Raw genomic sequence first — 22,834 nt, 5'->3', positions numbered from 1 at the left:
TTTTTAAAGTGCTACTACAAGAATATCAAATTTGACGTGTGCAACATAATCTACATACCAGACACATATCAACGATGTAGATATTGATAATACGAAGAATGTGACATTGTGTTTTTAAATGTTAAATTTTAGACCGAGTTCAGTGTGGCAGCAACGTTAAGAGTATACACCTGATGATGGCCGATAGAGGCCGAAACATGTAGTGTAGAAAGAACAAGATCAAAGACATATAATATATATTGTTTGCACTTGGGACGGAATTTGTGTCATTTATTGGTGGAGACTGTTGTAATCAATCCTAATGGAGTCTGTAATGTCAGAGGGTTGTCACTTGAATTCAGTGGAACAGCATATCACAGCTGCTATACTGGTTGTTCAATTCACCACCAGCAAATAGTAATGGTGTAGTGAAGGTATGGATTGGATTGATCTTACTCATTATAGGGACCAGAGGACGGCGCTTGTGAACACAGTAATGAACTTTCGGGCTCCATAAGGACGTTCTTCAGTAGCTGCAGAGTTGGCAGCTTCTTAAGAAGGGCTCAGTTCCATGAGTGAGTGAGTGAGTGAATCCTAATCTTTTTAACAAGGGAGATTCTCGAGTTACATCATGCTACTGAAATGAATAATAAATGGAAACCTCAGTATTATTGGTTGCTATACTTGATTTATAATACATTAAGGTAACTGAAAAACTATATTCTGTGTAGCTTTCAAGTGTAAGTTGTGAGCAAAGTTATGAAGTTGAATACAAATATCTGTGATGAAAACAGAATTTTATTTGAAGTTTACCAACCTTTAGCTTTCCCGAACAGAAGTTTTCACACAAGATGGCGGCCATCGATGTAGTCGTCGTGTCTCTCGATATTTGGATCAAAATACTGGTGAAAGTGAATTAAATTGTTGTGCAAATTGTAATAAATTGAATGACTATTTAAAAATGGTTACAATGGAGTTAAAATCAGCACAGCAAGTAATCAAGATTTTGCAAGAGGAAAGAGTGTCAGTTGACGTTCATAACCCCAAAATTCAATATAACGTATTGTCAAAGACGGGTCAGGACATCGAAGCATACCGTATGAAGTTGGGAATGAAAAATGTAAAAAATGTAAATATAAATAGTGAAAATTCAGAAAGGGTGAAACATAAAATAAGAATACTAGGTGATAGCCATGCACGTGGACTGGCAACTGAGTTGAAGCATAGGTTAAATCAAGAATTTGAGATACAAGGGGTAATAAAACCTGGATCAACATTGGAAAAATTGACAAATAGTGTAAGCTCGGACTTGAAAGAATTAACAAAGAAAGACGCCTGTATAATTTGGGGAGGTACAAATGACGTTGGGAGAAATGAAACTAATATTGGTATTCGTTCACTACATGAGTTTATAAGTTGTCATCAACATACAAATGTTATTGTTTTAAAAGTTCCACATAGATATGACTTAGCATCTAATTCATGCATCAATGAAGAAGTAAAAACTTTTAATAGGAAGCTTGATAAATTAAAGAAGGCTCATCAAAATCTTTTTGAGGTCAGCATGGACATGGATAGGGATTTATTCACAAGACAGGGATTTCACCTAAATACTCATGGTAAAGAGCAGACAGCAAGTGACATCATCTCTGTTTTAAGTAATTTGTTCAAAGTAAAGAGAAAATCTCCTATTACTTTAATGTGGAAGGAAGAGGATCTGGATTGTAATAGTATCTCTAAGATTAATGAAAAAGGTGTTCAGTGTATTAAATCGAGTGAATGTGATTATGCGAAATCAGCTCTGGTTTCTCAGGCAAGCGCAAGTGTAAAAAAGATGATTGTTCAAGATAGTGTGAGTGGAGTCATAGAGATTCAAAGAACTAATGATCAATGTATTAAATCAAGTGAGTGGAATTATGTTCAGTCAGCTCTTGACTCTCAAGATAGTTCTTGTTCAAATATGAGTGTTCTCCAAGATGGTACATGGGATGAGTCAAAAATCCAACGAACTGATAAGGACTCAGTCAACCAAGAAATGACGGGCGCACCAGCAAAGAGAACTCGACGACACCCCCTTAAACGAAATAAAGATTTTTTATGGTAGATCATCCATTTAAGTCAACTTTCCATCCCCCTAAAGAAAGTTCAAATTTAACTCAGTATTTGAGTATTCTTCACCACAATGTACAAAGTCTGAGCAACAAATTACTAGAATTAAATGCACTGCTCTCGCAATGGCCCAAAAAGCCAGATATTTTATGCTTTTCGGAGCACTGGCTTTTAAGTGATCAAATCTTGCATCTAAATATTGATCAATATAAACTTGCGGATAGTTTTTGTAGAATAAATGATAAGCATGGTGGTTCTTGTATATTTGTTTCCAAATCAATTAAGATCAGAGAGGTTTCTTCATTAAAAAACTTTGGTATAGAAAAAACACTGGAAATATCAGCTATTGAAATAGTGAAATTTAAAATCATTGTAATCTGTGTATACAGATCTCCAAATAGTGACGTAAAAATGTTCTTCAATCAAATTGATGAGGCTATAAATAGGGTACTAAACAAAGGTTGCTTGTTAGTAATATGTGGGGACTGGAATATAAACTTACTCCAAAAGAGTTCACTTCAAAAGACTCTATTAAATCTGTTGCTCTCAAATAACTTATTAAATACGGTTCAATCTCCTACGAGAGTTTCATCTAACTCGTGTTCTCTAATTGATGTAATGATTAGAAATAAAGTATTTTATCCTACTTCAACAAATGTTGTCGAAATGGGCTACTCGGATCATTTTGCGCTAGTTATGAACATAGTTGTAGAAAATTCTCATGTTCCTTTCTCTGAAAAAACCAAAAGAAGAGTTTTCTCTAAAAGAAATATCGACTTATTTAACTTGAGGTTAACAAGGGAAGTCTGGGACGAGGTTTATCACCAAACTGATGTAAACAAAGCTTATAGTCTTTTTTTAGACAAGTATCGGGACCTTTTCCTGAACATGTTTCATATAAAAAAAGTTGTAAATGTAAAAAACATCAAATCCAGATGGATTACTAAAGGGATAAAAGTTTCTAGACAGCGGCTTCAATTTCTATGTTACTTAAAGAAAAAGTTGATTCTTCCTAGGCATTCTTTGAACTATATAAAAAAGTATCAAAAAATTTATAAGAACGTGTTAGCAGATGCTCGTAAAAAAGAAAACGACAGATTCATCCAAAAATCAACAAACCGCTCTAAAGCGTTATGGCAAATTATAAACTTTGAATCAGGGAAAGCTTTTAAAATAAATTATAAAACCTCGGATGTGGACTCCATGACTGACTTAGACCCCCTCCTCACTCCCGGTCATTTTAATTCTTTTTTTGTTGAAATTGCAGGAAAAATGGTAAACCAATTAAATGATCAAAAACCTAAGTATGACCAAGCATGTAAAGTTACTCCATTTTCTAAATCGATTTTTTTCGTACCAATTACAGAAAATGAGGTACTTAGTGTGACTAGTAAACTAAAAGGTAAACTCTCCGCGGGCTATGACGAAATCCCAGAAAAGTTAGTAAAATTTAGTATTCAACCTATTTGTAAACCTTTAACATTTATTTTTAATTTGTCTCTTTGTACTGGAATTTTTCCTGATCAGATGAAGATTGCCAAAGTTCGCCCTATTCATAAGAGAGGACGAATTCAAGAATTATCTAATTATAGACCTATTTCACTATTACCTGTTTTTTCTAAAATCTTTGAAACATTAATATATAACAGAGTAGTGAATTTCTTAAATAAACATAATTTGATATCTGATGCCCAAAATGGCTTTAGACAAAATAAATCAACTCATACAGCACTGCAATCATTTATTGAGGATGTTCAGAAAGCATTAGACAATAAGTTTTTTGCTTTGGGTATTTTTTTGGATCTTTCCAAGGCTTTTGATGTGATAAACCACAAATTACTGTTGGCTAAATTGGAACTTTATGGGTTTAGAGGAATTTCACTCTCTTTGATGAGATCATATCTTACGGGTAGATCCCAGTTTGTAGAAATTGACCATGTTGATGCCAAGTCTCCAAATCAAAAATCATTCTCCTCTTCGTGTAAGGAAATAAAGTACGGTGTTCCTCAGGGTTCGGTTCTGGGACCTCTTTTGTTTTTAATGTTTATAAACGATTTGCCTAAAGCTGTTCATGAAGCGAAAGTTGTTTTATTTGCAGATGACACCAATATACTAATTATTGACAAAAATCTTAAATCTTTAAATGATAAAACTATAGTTTCTATGCATCAATTAGAAAATTGGTTCGCGGTAAATCATCTTATTATTAATATTGAAAAGACAAAAGCACTCTTTTTTCAGGGACGTGGTCCCCGTCAAATTGATAAACCGGAACTTTATTTGAATAATAAGAAAATAACATACACAGCTAATTTAAAATTTTTAGGTATATATATTACAGAGAATTTAAGTTGGTCCTCTCACATTCACCATTTAGTTCAAAAATTAAACAAAACCATCTATCTTATCAAATCCTTACGAGATTTGGTCAGTCTTCCAATTTTGAGAAGTGTGTATTTTGCGAAATTTGAATCTTTATTGAGATATGGTATTATTTTTTGGGGCTGTGGTCAAAAGGACATTCAAACTGTATTTAAAATCCAAAAAAAATGTTTAAGACTGATCAAAAGAGTCAATAACAGGATATCGTGTAGAGAATTTTTTGGTGAATTTAAAATTTTAACCTTAACTTCATTGTATATCTTTGAGACGTTGTGTTTTTTAAGGAAAAATAGGATATATAACATCTCGTATTCAGATGTGCACGGTTATAACACAGTACATAAGCAGAATTTGTATGTCCAACCATGTAACACCTCACGTTGTAAAAGGAGTGTGATTAACATGGGAATAAGATTGTATAATAACTTGCCCTCTCAAATAAGAAGTATTCAAGAGTTCAAGGTTTTTAAGCGTCAATTAAAGGATTACTTGTTGTGCAAAGCTTTTTATTCCCTTCAAGAATATTTTTACAAGAATTAGCTTAATAATAGAACAAAGATACTTAGGTAATTTATTTTAGATATTGCATGTAATTTATAGTTTAGCTTTTGTTGCCTTATTATACTCATCCACCGTTTTATCATATTTAAAGGATTTATTATGTTATTTTTCTATGGTTTTTTATATTATTAGTCATTTGATGTGATGTTTAATCTCATATATTTTTTTTATAAAACTGACTTGTCCAATTGTACATAATGTAACAGTTATGGATGTTAAATCAATCAATCAATCAATCAAGAAGTATTGTATGAGTAAGGGTGTGTTGAATTGATTGATGTAAATGAAATGTTCATACTTTACAGGCACTGGTGAGAAACTTCCTCAACTTCCTCCCAATAAATAATGTTGCAACTTGATCTCTTGAACTGCAAAGGTTCTTACTCTGTTTTTTTTTTTTGTTTTGAAACCGAGTTTGATATCACTTCATTCATACCCCTCCCAATGGAAATGAGTGGAGTGATAGTAAACTCAGTTAAAAGAAAAAGAAGAAACACTTCATAACCTCTGCAGTACAAGAAAGAGGTCATGGATGCAAACTTTTTTATAGCTATTCTTGTGAACTAGTGATTCTTTGGGAGGGGACAGTACACAAAGGCTGGTGGTGGTAGGATAGAATACCTTCTTCCCGACTATGCTCCCACACTGGCTGCAGCCAGTTTGTATCAATAGACTTGCCTCTGAATATTGAGGCAGCAGTGATTCATTCATTCATTCATTTCCTTTATTTTCCATACATCCATACAGGTAACAAACCTAGGATGTGGAAATGGTCCCTTTGAAAATAGATGTATCAAGATACATAAACAAAATTACACGAGTCACATAATTAAAATCACTTACATTAATCGATTAACATAAATAATAATATAAAGTAAAAAATTTAATAAGATAATTTAAACATAACTTACTATAAAACTTGAAATAATACTTATATTAACTGAATTAAATACATTACAAATTTAAACACTTATGACCAATTATGTTGATAATATTCATTCATGGAATAAATGCTTTCAGGATGTAAAGGTGGCTATGTTGCCCGCCAATAGCATCGATTTTCCAAGGGCTGCAATAAAACACACTGAACTATGTACTACATGTGCTCTGTTTGGATGTTGCGGTGCTTGTAAATTAAATACATCCGTCACTGTTTATTCTCTGATGGATGGTAAGTTTTGTTTCTGATTTGGTAGCGTTGTAAAACAGGAAACATTTACGCATGGCGTTACATGCATCTTCATGTTAAAAATGTTTTGTGTATTTCAATTTCACGCCTACTGCATGGCATGAAATGGAAATTATTTACATACTATGTATGATACGTAAGTATGCCATTAAATTATATATGTAAATTATTGCATGAAAGTAAATAATCATTTTGATATTGTGACGAGTTCCGCATCCTGTGGTTTAGCCCAAAGAAGGATCTGTGGAATGTCAAGAAATCTGAACTGTGCCATGACTGTTACTATCTTGTGCTGCTTCTTGTAGTATAGAAAACTGACCACAGAAAAGATATGCTCTACCTTGGAGTGCTGCTTAAGCCATATCCCAACCAATCTTCTGAACCAACCATCTATGACCCAGAGGCTCTTGCTTCCTACACAAGAAAGACAGGTAAGCCAGTCTCACTGCACAGCTGAGCTGCCATCAATGCAACCCCCCATGGTCTCTTACAGAAAAACTATGGTGCCAAATGTTGGCCAGACCATATGAACAGAGAAGTATCATAACACTTCAATAAAGAAAGATGCTGGTGCAGAGGAAAGGCTCATAGCTATAAGCATACATCATAAAATATTGGGAGAAAATTTTTGTAACATTACAACCCTCACCATTATGTATTTTAATGAACAACAGAAACCATCTGTGTCTACAGACCACATAATAACCTTTATATACAGTGTTCCAGGAGGAAAGGCCCATTCTGAGAAAAAGTGTGTGTACATGTCCTATTCCAAACAGCTTCCAAGATAAAGCTATTTCACTGTACAGTTCCAAAATTGATGCAGTTTACTTAGCATAATACATTTTAAAAAGTTCTATCAACATAAAAACACTTCACAGCTCATGTGAGGACATGGCATGTTGCTCATCTCTACAGTGTGCAGTGTACCATACAGTGAAATGGCTCGTCTCAGAAACCGTTTGGATGACTAATAATAATAATACAGTGACCTGCAAGAAGAATATTATTGCCCATTCCTCCTGGGACACTGTGGAGTTCATGTATATTGGTTTTCCTTCTTATGCAATACACTGATGTAAGGAGAACTTTAGTGATGGTAAGATTAGTCACACACGTCTTAAAACTAGTTTTAACTTTATGAAAAAATCTGTGGTAGAAAATCCATTACAATTGTTTATTACCTTCCCATTATTTTAAATTTCCACCAAAGCAGATGACATGGACTTATATGTAAATTCATCATAATTATCAATATTGACATTCTCCTCCACCATCAACATCGACGCTTTTTTCCGTGACTTTTCTCAAAACACTAAATGACTTCTTACATACATAAAAAAAATTTTCCCTCACTCATATGTGTGTGTGTCTCATCACGGAACGCTGAACAATTTTGTGAACAAGTCACATGAATATGAACATTAATCACTGTGCTGAGACAAATGTCTTTTCAATTTCCTCAAATCACTGAATGTTTTTTTACACACATTGCAAGAATACGGACATTCTCCACTGTGTATGCGTCGATGTGACTTCAAATTACTCAGCACACTAAATGATTTACTACATATCTCACAGGAATATGGTCGCTCGCCACTATGTATGCGTTGATGTGTTGTCAGAGAGCTATGTACACTGAAAGATTTATTACACACACCACAGGAGTAGGGACGCTCTCCACTATGCATGCGTTGGTGAGTTTTGAGAGTACTCTGTTTAGTGAATGATTTACTACACATATCACAACAATATGGACGCTCTCCGCTGTGCAGTAATCGATGTGTTCGTAGATTACTCTCTACAATGAATGATTTATTACACAAATCACAGGAATATAAACGCTCCCCACTATGTATGCGCTGATGAATCTTCAAAGAACTCAGTACACTAAATGACTTGCTACATATATAACATGAGTATGGACGCTCTCCACTATGTATACGTAGATGAATCTTGAGAGAACCCTGCACACTAAATGATTTATTACACACATCACATGAATATGGGAGCTCCCCACTATGTATGCGTTGATGAGTCTGCAGATGACTTTTATTACTGAATGACTTATTACAAACATCACATGAATATGGACGCTCCCCACTGTGTATGCGCTGATGAGTCTTCAAATTGCTTGGATCACTGAAAGATTTATTACACATGCCACATAAGTAAGGACGAACTCCACTGTGTATGCGTTGATGTTTCTTCAGATTACTCTGTTGACAGAACGATTTATTACACACACAACACGAATATGGACGCTCTCCACTATGTATGCGTTGATGTGTCTTCAGATTACTCTGATCACTGAAGAATTTGTTACACACATCACAGGAGTAGGGATGCTTCTCAGCATGTGTGGGTTGATGGCCATTCAGAATATTCTGATATGAAAGAAAGGTAAATATTAGGTTAAATATTAACACAAAGCAGTATGTGTTTCCAAGGCAGCCTTAAATAATTATTTCAGTTCTGAATTATATTCTTTACTAAATCACATTACATTAGGAGACATGGTGTACAGCATGCTGTAAATCAGGGGGTCTTGAATATTTTTTTGGAGCACCCACCTACACAGTACAAAAGACAACAACAAACAACACTACAAGCACATGATGGGAACCTATGTGTGTGTAAGTACTGTACACCTGTACCAATAATTCATTTGATGTGCCTGAGACCAAATCTTGGTTTGCTATCCAATAATACCACTCTCACTCCTCAGAATTTGCAAGGCATATCATACATAATATTGACTAAATGTATATTAACACAGAACATTTTCCAATTCTAACATTAATATCTCATTCTTCTGAACTGCTTGTTTCAGAGGTAGTGGCAGAAATATTTTAGGATGGTAGATGTCCACTGGAACTTGTGCTACATTCACTGCTATCACTTTACTTGTCTTACCAGTATATTCACAAATAATCCAACTACCCATGTTGAATGAAGCATATATTAAAAATTACAAAAAGAAAAAAGTGTGTAATAAACAAGAAGAAATCTAATATTTTCCCTAATGGACAAACCCATGGATAAATAGATGCATGGATGAATAACCTCACAAAGGAACAAATGCATTAAGAAACAATCTCACTGCCTCTTCAATGGAAATTGTTCTAATACCCAGTACACCATGAATGCTCAAAAGCTTATAACACACTGGACTGGATGAGAGGTTTGGGTTCATACACAGGTTTCTGATAGGCTGTGTTAGTACTGTTCATTTTGGGGAGAGTTTTAGAGTATAATTAGAACAGTAGGAGGCCATGAAGGTGCAGCAACTGTTGGAGTACGGTTAATATAGGAACCGAACTAGTCTGTAAACGATGAGAATGACAGAAATGAATCTAAAATATCATATTGGAAGTAAACATTCAGAAAAATTAAAGGTATGACAACCTTGCAAAGTAAATATTTATTACATGATTACAAACATATTTTTCTACTTTTCTTTGAACTCCAAAATTAATTTTCTATGCCCCCACCCTAAAACACGTGTTCCACAGTTTAAGAGCCCCTGCTGTAAATGATGCAAATATCATTGGCTCCATATTGTTTTACAACACAATACAGAATGGCATGTATACAAACAACATTTGTGACTTTTCTTTGAAGAACCAAAGAAGCAATAAAAGACCAACTTCTAATTTTTTAATAAAATTTGGTATGCAAATTCAGAAACATATGCAGAATATTAGAATGTGGCTAGAGTAGCTTAGTGATTCGTCATGGTGTGTTCACTTCAATCTGCTCAGTTATTTCTGACCGTAGAGTCTGTTTGTCGTGCTCAACGATCGCCAAAATGTTTTCAACTCGATGTTGGATATTATCATCCAACTCTGACCGCATAGATCGCATTTCGGCCTTAATTTCTTCCTTGTCGGCCTTCCTATCGGCCTCCGCCTTTTCTTGGTAGGCGTCTAATTTTGTCAGCATGACTTCGGTTTGTTTCTGGTTGACGTCTAATTTTGCCAGGAAATCTACTCTGTCTTTCATTCTATCGGCCTTCATTTCTTCCTTGTCAGTTTTTCTATTGTCCTCCATTCTGTCTTGGTAGGATCTCATGTTGGCGTCCATTCTTGCCATGAAATCCTTACGGTCGGCATCTGCCTTCGCCAGTATTTCATTGTTGTTTTTCATGCTGGCGTCCATCCTAGCCAGCATTTCCATCATCTGCTGCATCTCCATTTTGTAGCAGTACAATATTCGATGCACAACAATTCAATTTGTGGCGTGTTTAAGTTCGTAACACTTCTGACACCAGTGTAACGTGTTTACGTTACTGAAGACGCCGTAGAGATGGTTAATTGGTTTATTTAACAATCTACAAATAACGGCTACAATTAATTATCACACAGTTGCGGGGTTTCACACTTTATAACCCTAATCGCATTAATCTGTTAACACTGTTGCGGGGTTTCACGACTTATAACCCTATGCGCAAATCAGTTCACTCTGTCTTCAGTAGTCTACACGTTTACAGTAGGGGAGCTATGTATCGCGGTATCAAACGCTCACAATTACACAATCACGCACACGTCCGGTTCTTCTTTCCGCGACGGCTGCTTTACTCCAACTATAGTCGGCTGACTGGAGAACTGTTGATAACACACTCGCTCGTCGACTACTTAACTCAGCGATGTCCACACTATAACTCGGCGGCTGTACAACTGAAGTCGCCGACTGCTACAGTAGAACTCGCTGGTATCCACATTAGAACTCTGGTACCGGTTGTGCAGCTTACTTATATAGCCGCAGGATTGCCTGTTACGTTCCACGTCACAGTAGGAAGCAGTTCCGCGTCACCGCGGAGGGGAGTGGCGGGGCGGGCTTCGTTACCGTGCGGAGGAGGGGGAGGGGAGCGCTGACTCACCCGCCGCGTCACTGCTGGTGGGGGGTGGTTCTCCTTAGCGCAACATGTCACAATATGTTTCCAGTAAAAAGGCCCAGTCACCAAAGCCACTTTTATCCTTTTCATTATCATTTATTACTGTGACAAACAGTGCATAATCTGCCACAGAACTTACATGCAAACTTTCAGCTAGTTGCTGCTCTGAGAGTTCTGCTAATCTCTTTCTCCTACCAATGACCACTAATTTTGGAAATCAGTGCAGTTTGGGCAGCCTAGTTTACAGGTGACTGCAGTAGAATGGTATTCATACTGATGTTGGTTTCCAAATATCAACAATAATGTCAATCAGTACACAAACATCCAATTGCAATAGTATGGAAACAGAGGTAACTCCTATAACAGTGTGAATGTCAATCCATAAAAAACCATTGTCACAGATCTTTAAGAACACAGTTTCCCCATTCAATATCCTTCACTATGAAGGATGGGCAGATGAACTATGGGAGGTTTTGCAGCTATAACATTTGCTTGAAACATCTGTTTGCTCATTATTTAATTTAATGTATCTTAAAACTGACTTCTGACAAAAAGGAGGAGGTATAATACAAGCAATGAGCAACAAAATAACAGATGTTTGGAAAGTAGCTCTGCACTCAAAACCCAGTCACAAGAGTGGAGTTTCATGGGAAGAGACAGATGAACATAGTTAATGCAACAGGAAATACTGGATATCTGTAAAATGTCATGAATAATGGACACCCAGACCTACATAACTCACCTCATGTTCAGCAGGTACTACTGGTAATGTTACTAACAAAGGATCCTCCTCTTGTGGATCTGTGACCTCAACTTTTACATCAGTGGCCTTATTCCCATCAACAAAAGATGTTACACATGTCTCACTACATGAAGTAGGTTCAACTTTCAGAATCTCCATGTAGTTCTGTAATACCACAGCATCCCTATGAATCATGACTATGTTCATTCATTACATAAAAAAGCATACAATCATCATAACCAATTTACACTAGACTACCATCATTAGCTGTACTGTATACATTTTCATCTTTACAGCTATCAAAATCAACACTGTAAATATGACTGCTAAGCCCTGACATACAGAAATGCAAAGGCTGCCTTGTGGTAAATACCGTTTTCCACATCTGACCTTCATACAGTCATGCAAAGTTTTCTTCTTTCCTCCGAACCTGACACTGTCTACTGACAGAAGTGGTACATACTCAGTATGTGACATGCAAAGGGTTAAAGGTACACCATCCATATAATGTTTAATTACAGGCACAATGCTAGACCTGGTTTATTTAGGAGTAGTTCAAGACTAGTTCATCATGTTAGATAACCAGCATTCATGGAACTTAAATCAGGGAAAAATAAATAGAAGACTGTTAAATATTTATACTTAATATGATAAAATATGTGGATACTAACAAAAGATCATTAAAAATAGAAATAAATTGACGATGAAATAACTTGTTCAGATATTTTAATATAAGGCAGTCTAGTCCATCACACAGTTTAACATTAAGTGAACACCACCACCCTCGAGTGTGACCAATTTCATGTAATTAAATAAAATTGGCCATACTCGAGGGTGTTGTACACTCAAACTTACTAAGAGTTTTGAAAGAACCTAGCTCAATCCATGCAACATAGTCAGGGGTGAGAATCTAACAGTCTCTCAGATGGTCAAGAAATTCCCTACCTTTCATGGAACATGAAGGCTCATTACCTTCAACATAGATAAAAGTGAATGGGTTGCCATAACACAAATGCTTTTTTCTATCAGTTCACAATGTTTTGGCCTAGGCAGGCCATCATCAGGTGATTCTTGAGGAAATGCACAAAAAGTAACAGACTACATATAACCCGCAGTGATAGTATAAACAGGAGTCGGGATAGTGTAGTCGGTATAGTGAATGGCTATGGGCTGGACAACCAAGGGGTCAGAGTTCGAATCCTGGTAGGGTAAAATTTTTCATTTCAACATGTTGTCCAGAGGGGCTCTGGTCCACCCAACCTCTTATACAATGGGTACTGGGTGCTCTTTCCCGGGGGTAAAGCAGCGTGAAGCTGACCACACCTCCAACTAGTTCCGAGGTCAAGCAAATGTGGACCTATACATCCACTCCCCCATACGCCTTCATGGCGTAGTGCTTGGTTAGTTAGTTTCGATAGTATAAAACATTTTCTTTGCTGTTTACAATTGGTGGGACGTAGTCTAGACTCTAGTGGTCAGCATTCCTGGCTACAGATCCAGAGGTCCGGGTTCGATTTGCAGCACTACAAGATTTGTTCTGAGAAGTAATGGGTCAGCCTTGTGATGATAATTGAGAAGCTATTTCAAGGAAACTGCGGCTCCGGTCTAGAAAACCGAAATTAACGGCCGTGGGGATTCGTTGCACTGACCACGCGACACCCTCTATCCGCAAAAGTTGGCACTAAACTTCATCGACAAGCAGCGGTTACTCAGTCGATATAGTTCGCTTGCGGACTAAGTCACAGAGAGTTTACAATTTGTGGGATCTGACATAATACTAAATGTACAAGGGCTATTTGGAAAGTAACCTCCAGTGAGCTATTAACAAAACAAGCAATGAGAAAAACAAATATTATTATATACTATTATATTTAAGCATCCTGTTGCACTCTACACGATAAATGATACAAACTCCGTCCTAAGTGCAAACAATATATATTTATATGTCTTTGATCTTGTTCTTTCTACACTACATGTTTCGGCCTCTATCGGCCATCATCAGGTGTATACTCTTAACGTTGCTGCCACACTGAACCCAGTCTAAAACTTAACATTTAAAAACACAATGTCACATTCTTCGTATTATCAACATCTACATCGTTGATATGTGTCTGGTATGTAGATTATGTTGCACACGTCAAACCCGATATTCTTGTAGTAGCACTCTAAAAATCTTTAGTTATGATGTTTTTAAAACCTTTTAAAATTTTCTCTAAATTTTAAATTTTAAATTGTGGGGTCATTTGCATAAGTAGGCATTGCAACTGCATGCAACTCATATATTTTCCCTCTCAGTCTATCCTTAATAGTTATGACTCCATGGCAGTAACAAAGAAGCTCATACATGAGGTGAGGCAGTTGTGTGCTGCCTCTCTAGAGTTCACAACTAGCCTCTGCAATTCAGTATTGCATTTATATGCATGGCCGTATATGCATACACGGGTACTGCCATAATCTGGAGTGATTTGAAGCACTAGTGCTGCAGCTATATAACGAAATCTGTGAGGTTCAAGTTCAGAGCGAATTGGAACTAGAAGTGACAGTGGCAGTGAGTGACAAGAGTTCTGAGTTCTCGGTAGGAGTCCCACTGTAAGTCTGTCAAATTGTGAAGATTTGAAGACTTTATTTATGTGATATCTGGAATGATCTGAAGCACTACTTCCTGTGTTTTAATTGCACTACCAGGAGAGGACTCTTGTGTGCATGCGCGCACATGTGTCTGTGTGTGTGTGTGTGTGTGTGTGTGACAGAGAATAATAATGTGTAGATCAGCGATAGCACTGTAGTATATGTAATTAGGACAGGGTGTAACCAAAGTGCTAATAAATCCAATACTCTGTACTAGAGCTCATTTTCGTCATGTGTACCACCTTACACACGACAATATGTATGGGTCCTATTCCGAACATTTTCTGAGATACAGCTAATTCACTGTATAGTTCCAAAAGTGTTGATAAGAAAAAAGATACTACATACAAGTAAAGTAAAGTAAAGGTATCCCTGTAACAGGCCATGGAGGCCCATAGGGTTGCAAGATGTTGAGGTTCCCACATCTTCCAGACAATTGGCTCATAGATGGTGGCAAGGTTGTCAGCCCTACACGCCAGCCGCCCTTTACCCCCAAGAATATTCCAATATTCCTGGTACTCATTTCTGTTAGAGGCTGAGTCAATCCCAGAGCCATGGTGTGGCTGGAAGGATTAGGTCAATTGAAAAAAATCCAATTACCTCATCAGGACCTGAACCTACAACCTTCCAGCTTGTAGTATAGTGCCTCAAAACTACTCTACCGCATGCACACTACTGTTTCTAATACTGATATTTATTTGTTCAAGTGACAAAGTTAGTGCAGTTTACCTAGTATAATACATTTTTGAAAATTCCACCATCAACATCACTGCACTTTGCAAATCATCTCATTCCTGTACAGTGTACTGTACAGTGATATAGCTCTATCTCACAAACTTTTTGGGATAGGGCACATGCACACATACACATGCTCAGAATGACCGATACTATGACTTCCCAGAATATTAACCTTTCCTCCTTGGACACCACATACATACACAATCCAAATTCAGAGAGTGGTGTTGTGTCCTGTTTTAATAGGAGCACTGCTGAGGAAAAACCACATGGCTGGAGATTTTATTATATTGGCCCAACAAGAATAATATTCCATTCAAACATATTAGATTCTTATGAACACTCTGAGTTGAATATCATATTAAGAATAACATATCAAAATAAATTCCAACAAATAGGGGAATAACAGCAATAAAAACATCTGAAAACATAACTCACCTTGGGTTCAGGCTTTACAGGAAGTGATGATGATGATATATAAACCTCATCACTTTTCAAGTCAATTGCTTCTTCTTCTTCACTCAGAACATCCACATCTATTTCTACTTTGATTACTGTATTTTCCTGTAAAATTATAAATAAAGGATAATCCTGTTTGACAATATATTTCCTGTTTAAAACACTACATTACTTTGAATATATGATACATATTTTACACATTTTTCCCCCACTGAAAAATTGAACTGTCTTATTTTTTATGTAATGTGGTATAAGCAAAAGAAGACAGAACACACATAACAGATGATTCAATACTCAAACTTCTAATATTCTAATGTCACTAATGCAGCTGCCCCCCTCCAAATAGAACAGTGGGTCACTGATATATTGGGTTTTTGGACTTTATCCATCGTCCTGGTTTTTAAGATAACTAATAAAAACACGACGTTTCGGAAACTGGATCTGTTTCCGTCCTCAGGTGAAGGAAAACACCTATTCTGTTGGGTCCGTTAGAAAGAGCTAGCCTCAATCACTGGACCAGTGTGTCCAGTGATTGATTCCTTCACCTGAGGACGGAAACAGATCCAGTTTCCGAAACGTCGTGTTTTTATTAGTTATCTTAAAAACCAGGACGATGGATAAAGTCCAAAAACCCAATATATCAGTGTGTTATACACCATCGTCAGAATCCTACAGTAACTACTTAGAACAGTGGGTGCCAGTCAAATTGCTGATGGCCCTCACCAGGCACAGGCATCACATTTGTTTCAACCGTAATTTTGCACAAGTGTACCCGCATTCACGCAGCATCCAGGTAAGGGCATTTGTACTTTATGGACAGCATACATGCTCTGTCACTTTACTACAGTGAATAATACTTAAGCAAGACATATATAGGGCATGTCAATGCAGGCTTCTGCAGCAGATTATGCCTTAACTCCTTTTACCACTCTGACATAGCAGTCACCTGAACAGTCATAGGCCTGATTGCTGCCAAATTTCAGCCTCTTATACTTCCTATGCATGGCTTCTCCTCATAGTGAGTGCCCAGAAAAGCTGTTCTTGCACTTAATTAGTTAAGCACTATGCCATGCTCATATATGGAGGAGTGGAGGTATAACCATGCTTGACCTCAGCACTATGAGGGTGTGAGTGGTCAGCTTCATGCCCAGGCTGCTTTAACCCCCTGGTACCCATTGGATAAGCTGTAGAGAAGAAAAGTATCGTATCCCTGTCGGAATTCAAACCTCGGCCATCCAGCCCACAGCCAATCACTATACCAACTGAGCTATCCAGAAACAAACAACAAACAAACATAATGTGACATGATGGCTGAAAGCTGGCATAGCAAACCGAGAAAAGTCATCAATTGCTATGCAATGGTCACTAACCATGTTTCCATGGCAACCAAAACACACTCCTGCATTAACAATAACTGGGCCATCCCCAGGCAACAGCCTATTAAAAAGTCATTCAGCAATAGAGGAATTCTTGGAAACGGTGTTTTGTATGTGGTATATGTGAAGGTTGTACAACATTGACACCAGCCAAGTCAACATTTGGTGTGTGTGTGTGTCTGGAGGAGAGGACCAGTTAGTGAGTGAGTGTCCATTCGAGTCATTATGATCCTAACTGAAGTCTTCTGCACATGAAGTACGACAATGCACATTAGAAACAGTGACAATGAAACGATCCTCACACTCATCTAATTCTCTGTATTTGCATACATCCTCAACACTAACTATAGCAACTTTCAGAGAAAAATAAAATACTCCAATCTCTTTGAGTTGCACATAATAACATTAACTGAGAAGCACAATAGACCACTGTAGGTCGCGGGGCAAGGGCCGAGGAGGCCTACTCCTCATACATACATTCATTCATTCATTCATTCATTCAACATTAACTGAAAGCCACACCTTTCATAAGCACAACAACCCTCACAGAACTCAAAGAATGGGAAACAGAATTAACACTTTCTTCTCACAAAATATTAAGTTTTAACAACCATTTAATGGAACAAACAACATAACAAACTTCCCTGCACCAAACACTCACCATTTTTCCTTCAGACTAGGATGTCAGTTCTCTGCACTACAAATTTTGGCACTCTTATTGCAAGAGACTGCAGTATCCTTTAATCTTAGAAACTGTTGAACAGTTATGACCATTTGAGGGTTCTGTAAGAAAGTGGCTTATAAGAGTCAAGTTCCAATAATTTTAACTGATATGGAATACAGTCGTCTTGAAAGGGAACATAATAATTAGAAGTGCTGTAAGGAACATAACATATTTAGGATTTGAAGCTTTCATGGGTGCTAAAAAATCTTCTCAGGCCATCAGCAATGTCAATGTTGAATTAAAAAAACAACATTTGACTGATCTCCTCCATCAGCAGGGTTGATGTGGTGAATTACCACAAAAAACGTAAAGCTATCCCTGTAACAGATGCACAATAGATCATTGAAGGTCGCAGTGCAAGGGCCGGTTTTTATGGCTCACCCCTCATACTCATACTCATCCCTGTAACAGGCCATGGAGGCCCAGAGGGTTGTTAGATGTCGAGGTTCTCATATTTTCTAGGCAAATAGCTCATAGATGGCGGTGAGGGTGACAGCCTTATGCACCAGGCACCCTTTAGACCCCAGGAAGATTCCTGGTACCCATTTCTGTTAAAGGCTGAGTCAACTCCAGGACTATTGTGTGGCTGGAAGGACTAGGTCAATTAAAAAATCCAATGACCTTATTGAGAATCAAACCCCAAGGGCTATTCAGAAAGTGACTATTTTGGGAAGTAGCTTAAGTAGGTACTTATTTTTTGTATATAATAAAATTTCTTTTTCTCATTGCTTTGTTTTGTTAACAGCACATGGGAAGTTACTTCTTATGCAGTTCTCTCCAACCTCCCGTCACTTCATCTACCTTTTACCTTTCACATGCATTAATTTACATATTCTGTATATGGGCCGCCTTCCAATCAGATACTGTGTGCACGCACACGCTATAAAATTCTCTTGACATGACATTACCAACCTTTGAAAATTGTCTGAAACAGAATGCCCTTTTGGAACAGAGCCCTGAGAAACATATCCCCCACCAACCGAATTTAAAAATAATAAAACATTTGTTTGTGTGGCGGTAACCCCTCCATTTTTATTTGTAAGCACCACAAACAGAATGCAACAGTACTACTAGACTGCTCTTGTTTATTTCCCTAGATGGCTTGACTTACTTTTCCTACTTCATCTTTAAATGATTCGCCTAATGTATGCAATGAACTAGTCAGCTGGTCCATTCTGTACATATTTTTCTGCTTTAGGTTGCGAATCATTCACATGTACTGTTAGTTCCTCGGAACTCTAGCCACGGTAGAGGGGGTCAGACCATCTCTCCTGGAGCTGGGGGAGGTCTTATCAGCTTACGTCAGTGTGGGTACTATCAGTTTGGAATGTAGCATTTTGGAGTGTGGTCAGGTTTATAGTACGTACGCTGTGTTGCTTGTCAGTTGGTACCAGTCATAGCGATTGTATGTGTGATATGGTGTTATGCTGGCCAGAAGTGCGATAAGCCAGTGCTTTCGCTCCACTGCACTGTATCGATTCCGCGGTATCTACTCCTGGTCTCCGTAGGCAATGTTTTCCTCTTGGGGAGTAACTATGAAAGTCACCACAGCAAGTGTACAGCTTCGCGTGCTCCACAACAGCGTTTACTTTCCGCGCGGCTGAAGTTACGAGGCACTAACTATATCTGAAGTGCATTTCTCCCCTTCTCCTGAATGACAGCCTTGTTTGCGTTGAGTATACTGTAGCATTCAGACTCGTTGCTAGGCAACAGATTCCTAACACGCACCAATGGCCTAACTGGGAAGCGGTGTTCCCTACGCGGTCAGTGCGACAGCTGTGTGAGGCAACAATAGAACTATTGGAAGCGGCGTTTTATATGCAGTCTGTGTCAAGGTGCATAAGCAGGAGTGTAGAGTTTAGTTGGTTGTGGGACAGTCGCCGGCCAGTAAGGGTGTGAACATGGAAGACGAGGACGCTACGGCGTTGGAAGCCATTACCTGGCGATAACCGGTGAAGATGCAGTAGACTGAGAAGACTTAGTGTGTGCTGTAGTGAAGTGCAGAGAGTGTATGAATTAGTGATAGAGGTATACTTAATTGTAGTTACATTCTGTAAGAGTTCAATAAATCTAATTAACAGTCCAATTCCCGCCTATAGTTACGCTTACATGTGTTAATAGTCTATTCTTATCTTTTTCCTGCCTTTGTCACTCCTTAAAACATGCTTTACTAACGTTTTAGTCGTACGAACCTTATGTCGACCCATTCCTCGTTCGATTCAGCTCTGGGGAGCTGCTGGATGGGAGAAGAACGTTCCTGACAGCCGAGGAGCGGAAGCTCATATGAAATTAGTATAAATGTAATAAAGCCAGAGCTGTTTTGCTGCATGCAGTGTTCTACTGTAGAACTGATGATACGGAGAGCAGCTTCTATGACGAACTAGAACGTGTATTCAACAAATTCCCTAAATATCACATGAACATTCTTTTAGGATTTCAGTGCCAAAGTAGGCAGGGAAGACATTTTCAAACCAACAACTGGGAATGAGAGTTTACACGAAATTAGTAATAATAATGGAGTTAGAGTAGTAAACTTTGCCATGTTAAAAAAATCTGATTGTCAAAAGTACAATGTTCCCACACAGTAACATTCATAAATTTATTTGGACATCTTCTGATGGAAAGACTCACAATCAAATTGATCATATCGTGCTTGATAGATAGAAGATGGCATTCATGTGTACTCTATGGCTGATCTTCCAGGGGTAACAAAAGTTGATGAGAGACTGGCAGTGAATAAAGAAACAATGAACAGATTTCATATGGAGAGGTTCAATCTCAAGAGATTAAATGAGCTCGAGGGTAAAGAGCAGTATCATGTTGAAATCTCAAATTGGTTCGCAGCTTTGGAGAACTCAGACGCTACGGTGGATATTAATTGAGCTTGAGAGAATATCAACATTTCACCAAAGAGAGTCCAAGTTATTAGAAAATTGAGAAGAATAAGCCATGGTTTGACGAAAGATGCTCAAAATTATTATATAAAAGGAAACAAGCCAGACTGCAGTGGTTACAGGATCCAAGCGAAATAAGTGAAGATAATTTGAACAATATAAGACGTGAAGCTAGCTGAAGATGGTATGGCTGAAAGATAAAATTAATGAGCTTGTAACAAACAGTAAGAACAAGAATATTGGAGACCTGTGTAGAGGAATAAATTCATTAAAGAGGGGTTACCAGTCTAGAAGTAACATAGGGAAGGATGAGAATGGTGACCCACAACATTTTGAATAGGTGGAAATACTACTTCTCTCAGTTACTGAATGTACATAGGATCAGTGTATATGTTGCTGTCTCGTCACTAGAATGCACGGCTCTCCCGTTTACTACAAAACGAGTTCGATTCCGAGCATTGACGTTGGGAGTTTTAATTTACCGACAGCACATTCACCAAATAACAGGTGGTATGGTTCTTTACGGTTGTTGTTATTATTATTAGAGGGGGTGGGTTTCCCCATGCACCGCGACTAATAGTCTATTGTACGTCCCCCTTTGATATTCTACCAGTCGTCATACCCTACCGGTACTGGTGCGTGCTATCAGCCCCGTTCAGCCAACGAGGTCGGCCCTCGGTACCTCGATACTTCCCCCATCTACCAGAGGCACTGGAAACTACTTGGGCGGGAAACTTGCCTAATTTTGCTAGAGGTCTCCTAGAGACATGAGGATCTTTTACGTGCCGTAAATCTACGAGACGGGACCCACGGCTTAAAGTCCCTCCTGGAGGACTTGTTCCCTGAATTTTTTCGCCCTTAAAAATTCCACGACCTCCGCCGGGTTTGAACCCGCGTACCTTGAGTCATGAGGTGGGAACGTTACCCTTAGACTATGGAGGCCGCTTCCTTTATGGTTAAAGCTGGCTAGAACGTGAAGCTAACCGTAACTTTCGTGGGATATGTTTCTTGTATCAAGGGGGAGAACACGGGGACATGCGTGCATATATCCATTATGTAGGTACATCCGTGGCGGAAGAAATGTCACGATCAGAATTCGGGTTACATTAAAGTTGCTACTGGTCTGATCTGATTTATTCAAGGCATGTGGTAGTCGCTAATTATGAGCGTAATTGAACAGTGAGGCACACGCGCCAAGATGGACAGCCTCTTACGTAACGATACGGGCAACTGTTATCACTTCTCTTGAGGTGGGTTCCCACAGAAGCACACTCAGGACTCCAGGATCCGTGTTAAAACGAAGGATAGGTACGAACCACACACTGAAACATTAGTTCTGTCATACCTTGCTGTGAAGGAATCCAGATGCCGAAGAGCCATAATTTCCTATTTGCAATCACTTGCATTCTGTAATGTGGAAAGAGAACTAACCGCATTGCAGACTGCTACCTTCTTCTCAACAGAATCTAATTATCTAGAAACCCTCCTTCCATTTGCTTTTCATTAGGAGACTGAATTAAAAAGGAACGATTTCTCTATCATTCAGATTGACTTAACAATGAGATTCTCCAGTAAACTACACTTGTGCTACATTACTGGGTAAACGTTAAAAAGTTTAAAATAATTCTAGAGGTTAATTTCCCACCCCCTTCGAACACTCGCAGGCACACAGGACCATAATTATTCACGTCTATAAAAATACACTTCTCTGGTGTCAGATATGAGTCACACAACATGGAATTAATTTCTGATTCATAAAACAGGATATTTAATTTCTTTAGCAGCAGAGTTGAAGCTAACGTAACACATAAGACTGTCCCATTAATTAGTACAGCCACTGCAAATATTTTCTGGTGGAAATTATATCGTCTTCATAAACTTCAGGTGTAATATTGGAACTTCGTAGGCCATTATCAATATTGACACGTTATGTAAACTTTGAAATGAAAGATGGGAAACAATGCAATATGAAATGCTAACAATCCCATATAGAAGATGCAAAGAGCTGGTCGGCTTAAGTATGTATATTTCACAGCTGACGAAACAGCAACATACCTTGCGATCGTTACCCACGCGGTTTCGAATTCGAAGTACTATATAATAATTGATAGTTATATTTAATGCTACAGTATTGGTATGAGAATACATCGTTGATTATG

The 22,834-nt window shown here is 38.0% G+C and overlaps 3 protein-coding genes across 6 annotated transcripts in view; 1 reads left to right on the top strand and 2 right to left on the bottom strand.

Annotated features, from left to right (window-relative positions):
* Nucleotides 1–473, top strand: part of LOC117282176 (tigger transposable element-derived protein 1-like) — a 3,143-nt gene extending 2,670 nt beyond the window's left edge. The window contains exon 3 of the transcript XR_004512822.1: nt 445–473. The gene's annotated coding sequence lies outside the window, so the exon portion shown is untranslated. The remainder of the gene's footprint in view (nt 1–444) is intronic.
* Nucleotides 1–841, bottom strand: part of LOC111862683 (zinc finger protein 583) — a 22,544-nt gene extending 21,703 nt beyond the window's left edge. The window contains exon 1 of the mRNA XM_023848252.1: nt 797–841. Coding sequence (XP_023704020.1) covers nt 797–841 — 45 coding nt within the window. The remainder of the gene's footprint in view (nt 1–796) is intronic.
* Nucleotides 842–6,035: 5,194 nt separating this feature from the next.
* On the bottom strand, nt 6,036–22,751 carry LOC111862681 (zinc finger protein 239-like). Of its 4 annotated transcripts, none has more exons than XM_023848245.1 (5): nt 22,731–22,751; nt 17,719–17,840; nt 15,661–15,786; nt 11,860–12,024; nt 6,036–8,607 (listed from the first exon to the last, which is right to left on the bottom strand). In XM_023848245.1, the coding sequence occupies exons 2-5, from the start codon at nt 17,719–17,721 to the stop codon at nt 7,645–7,647; spliced, it is 1,257 nt and encodes a 418-aa protein (XP_023704013.1). In that variant the 5' UTR covers nt 17,722–17,840; nt 22,731–22,751; the 3' UTR covers nt 6,036–7,644. The 4 variants fall into 4 exon arrangements, with proteins under 4 accessions (XP_023704013.1, XP_023704016.1, XP_023704010.1 ...); XM_023848248.2 differs by lacking the exon at nt 22,731–22,751 and adding an exon at nt 22,021–22,703 and having other exon boundaries at nt 6,036–6,634; XM_023848242.2 differs by lacking the exon at nt 22,731–22,751 and adding an exon at nt 22,021–22,702.
* Nucleotides 22,752–22,834: the final 83 nt, after the last annotated feature.

The sequence above is a fragment of the Cryptotermes secundus genome, unplaced genomic scaffold (genome assembly GCF_002891405.2).
Source record: "Cryptotermes secundus unplaced genomic scaffold, Csec_1.0 scaffold5, whole genome shotgun sequence".
Taxonomy (NCBI): Eukaryota; Metazoa; Arthropoda; class Insecta; order Blattodea; family Kalotermitidae; genus Cryptotermes; species Cryptotermes secundus.
This window is presented reverse-complemented; position numbering and strand designations above follow the sequence as displayed.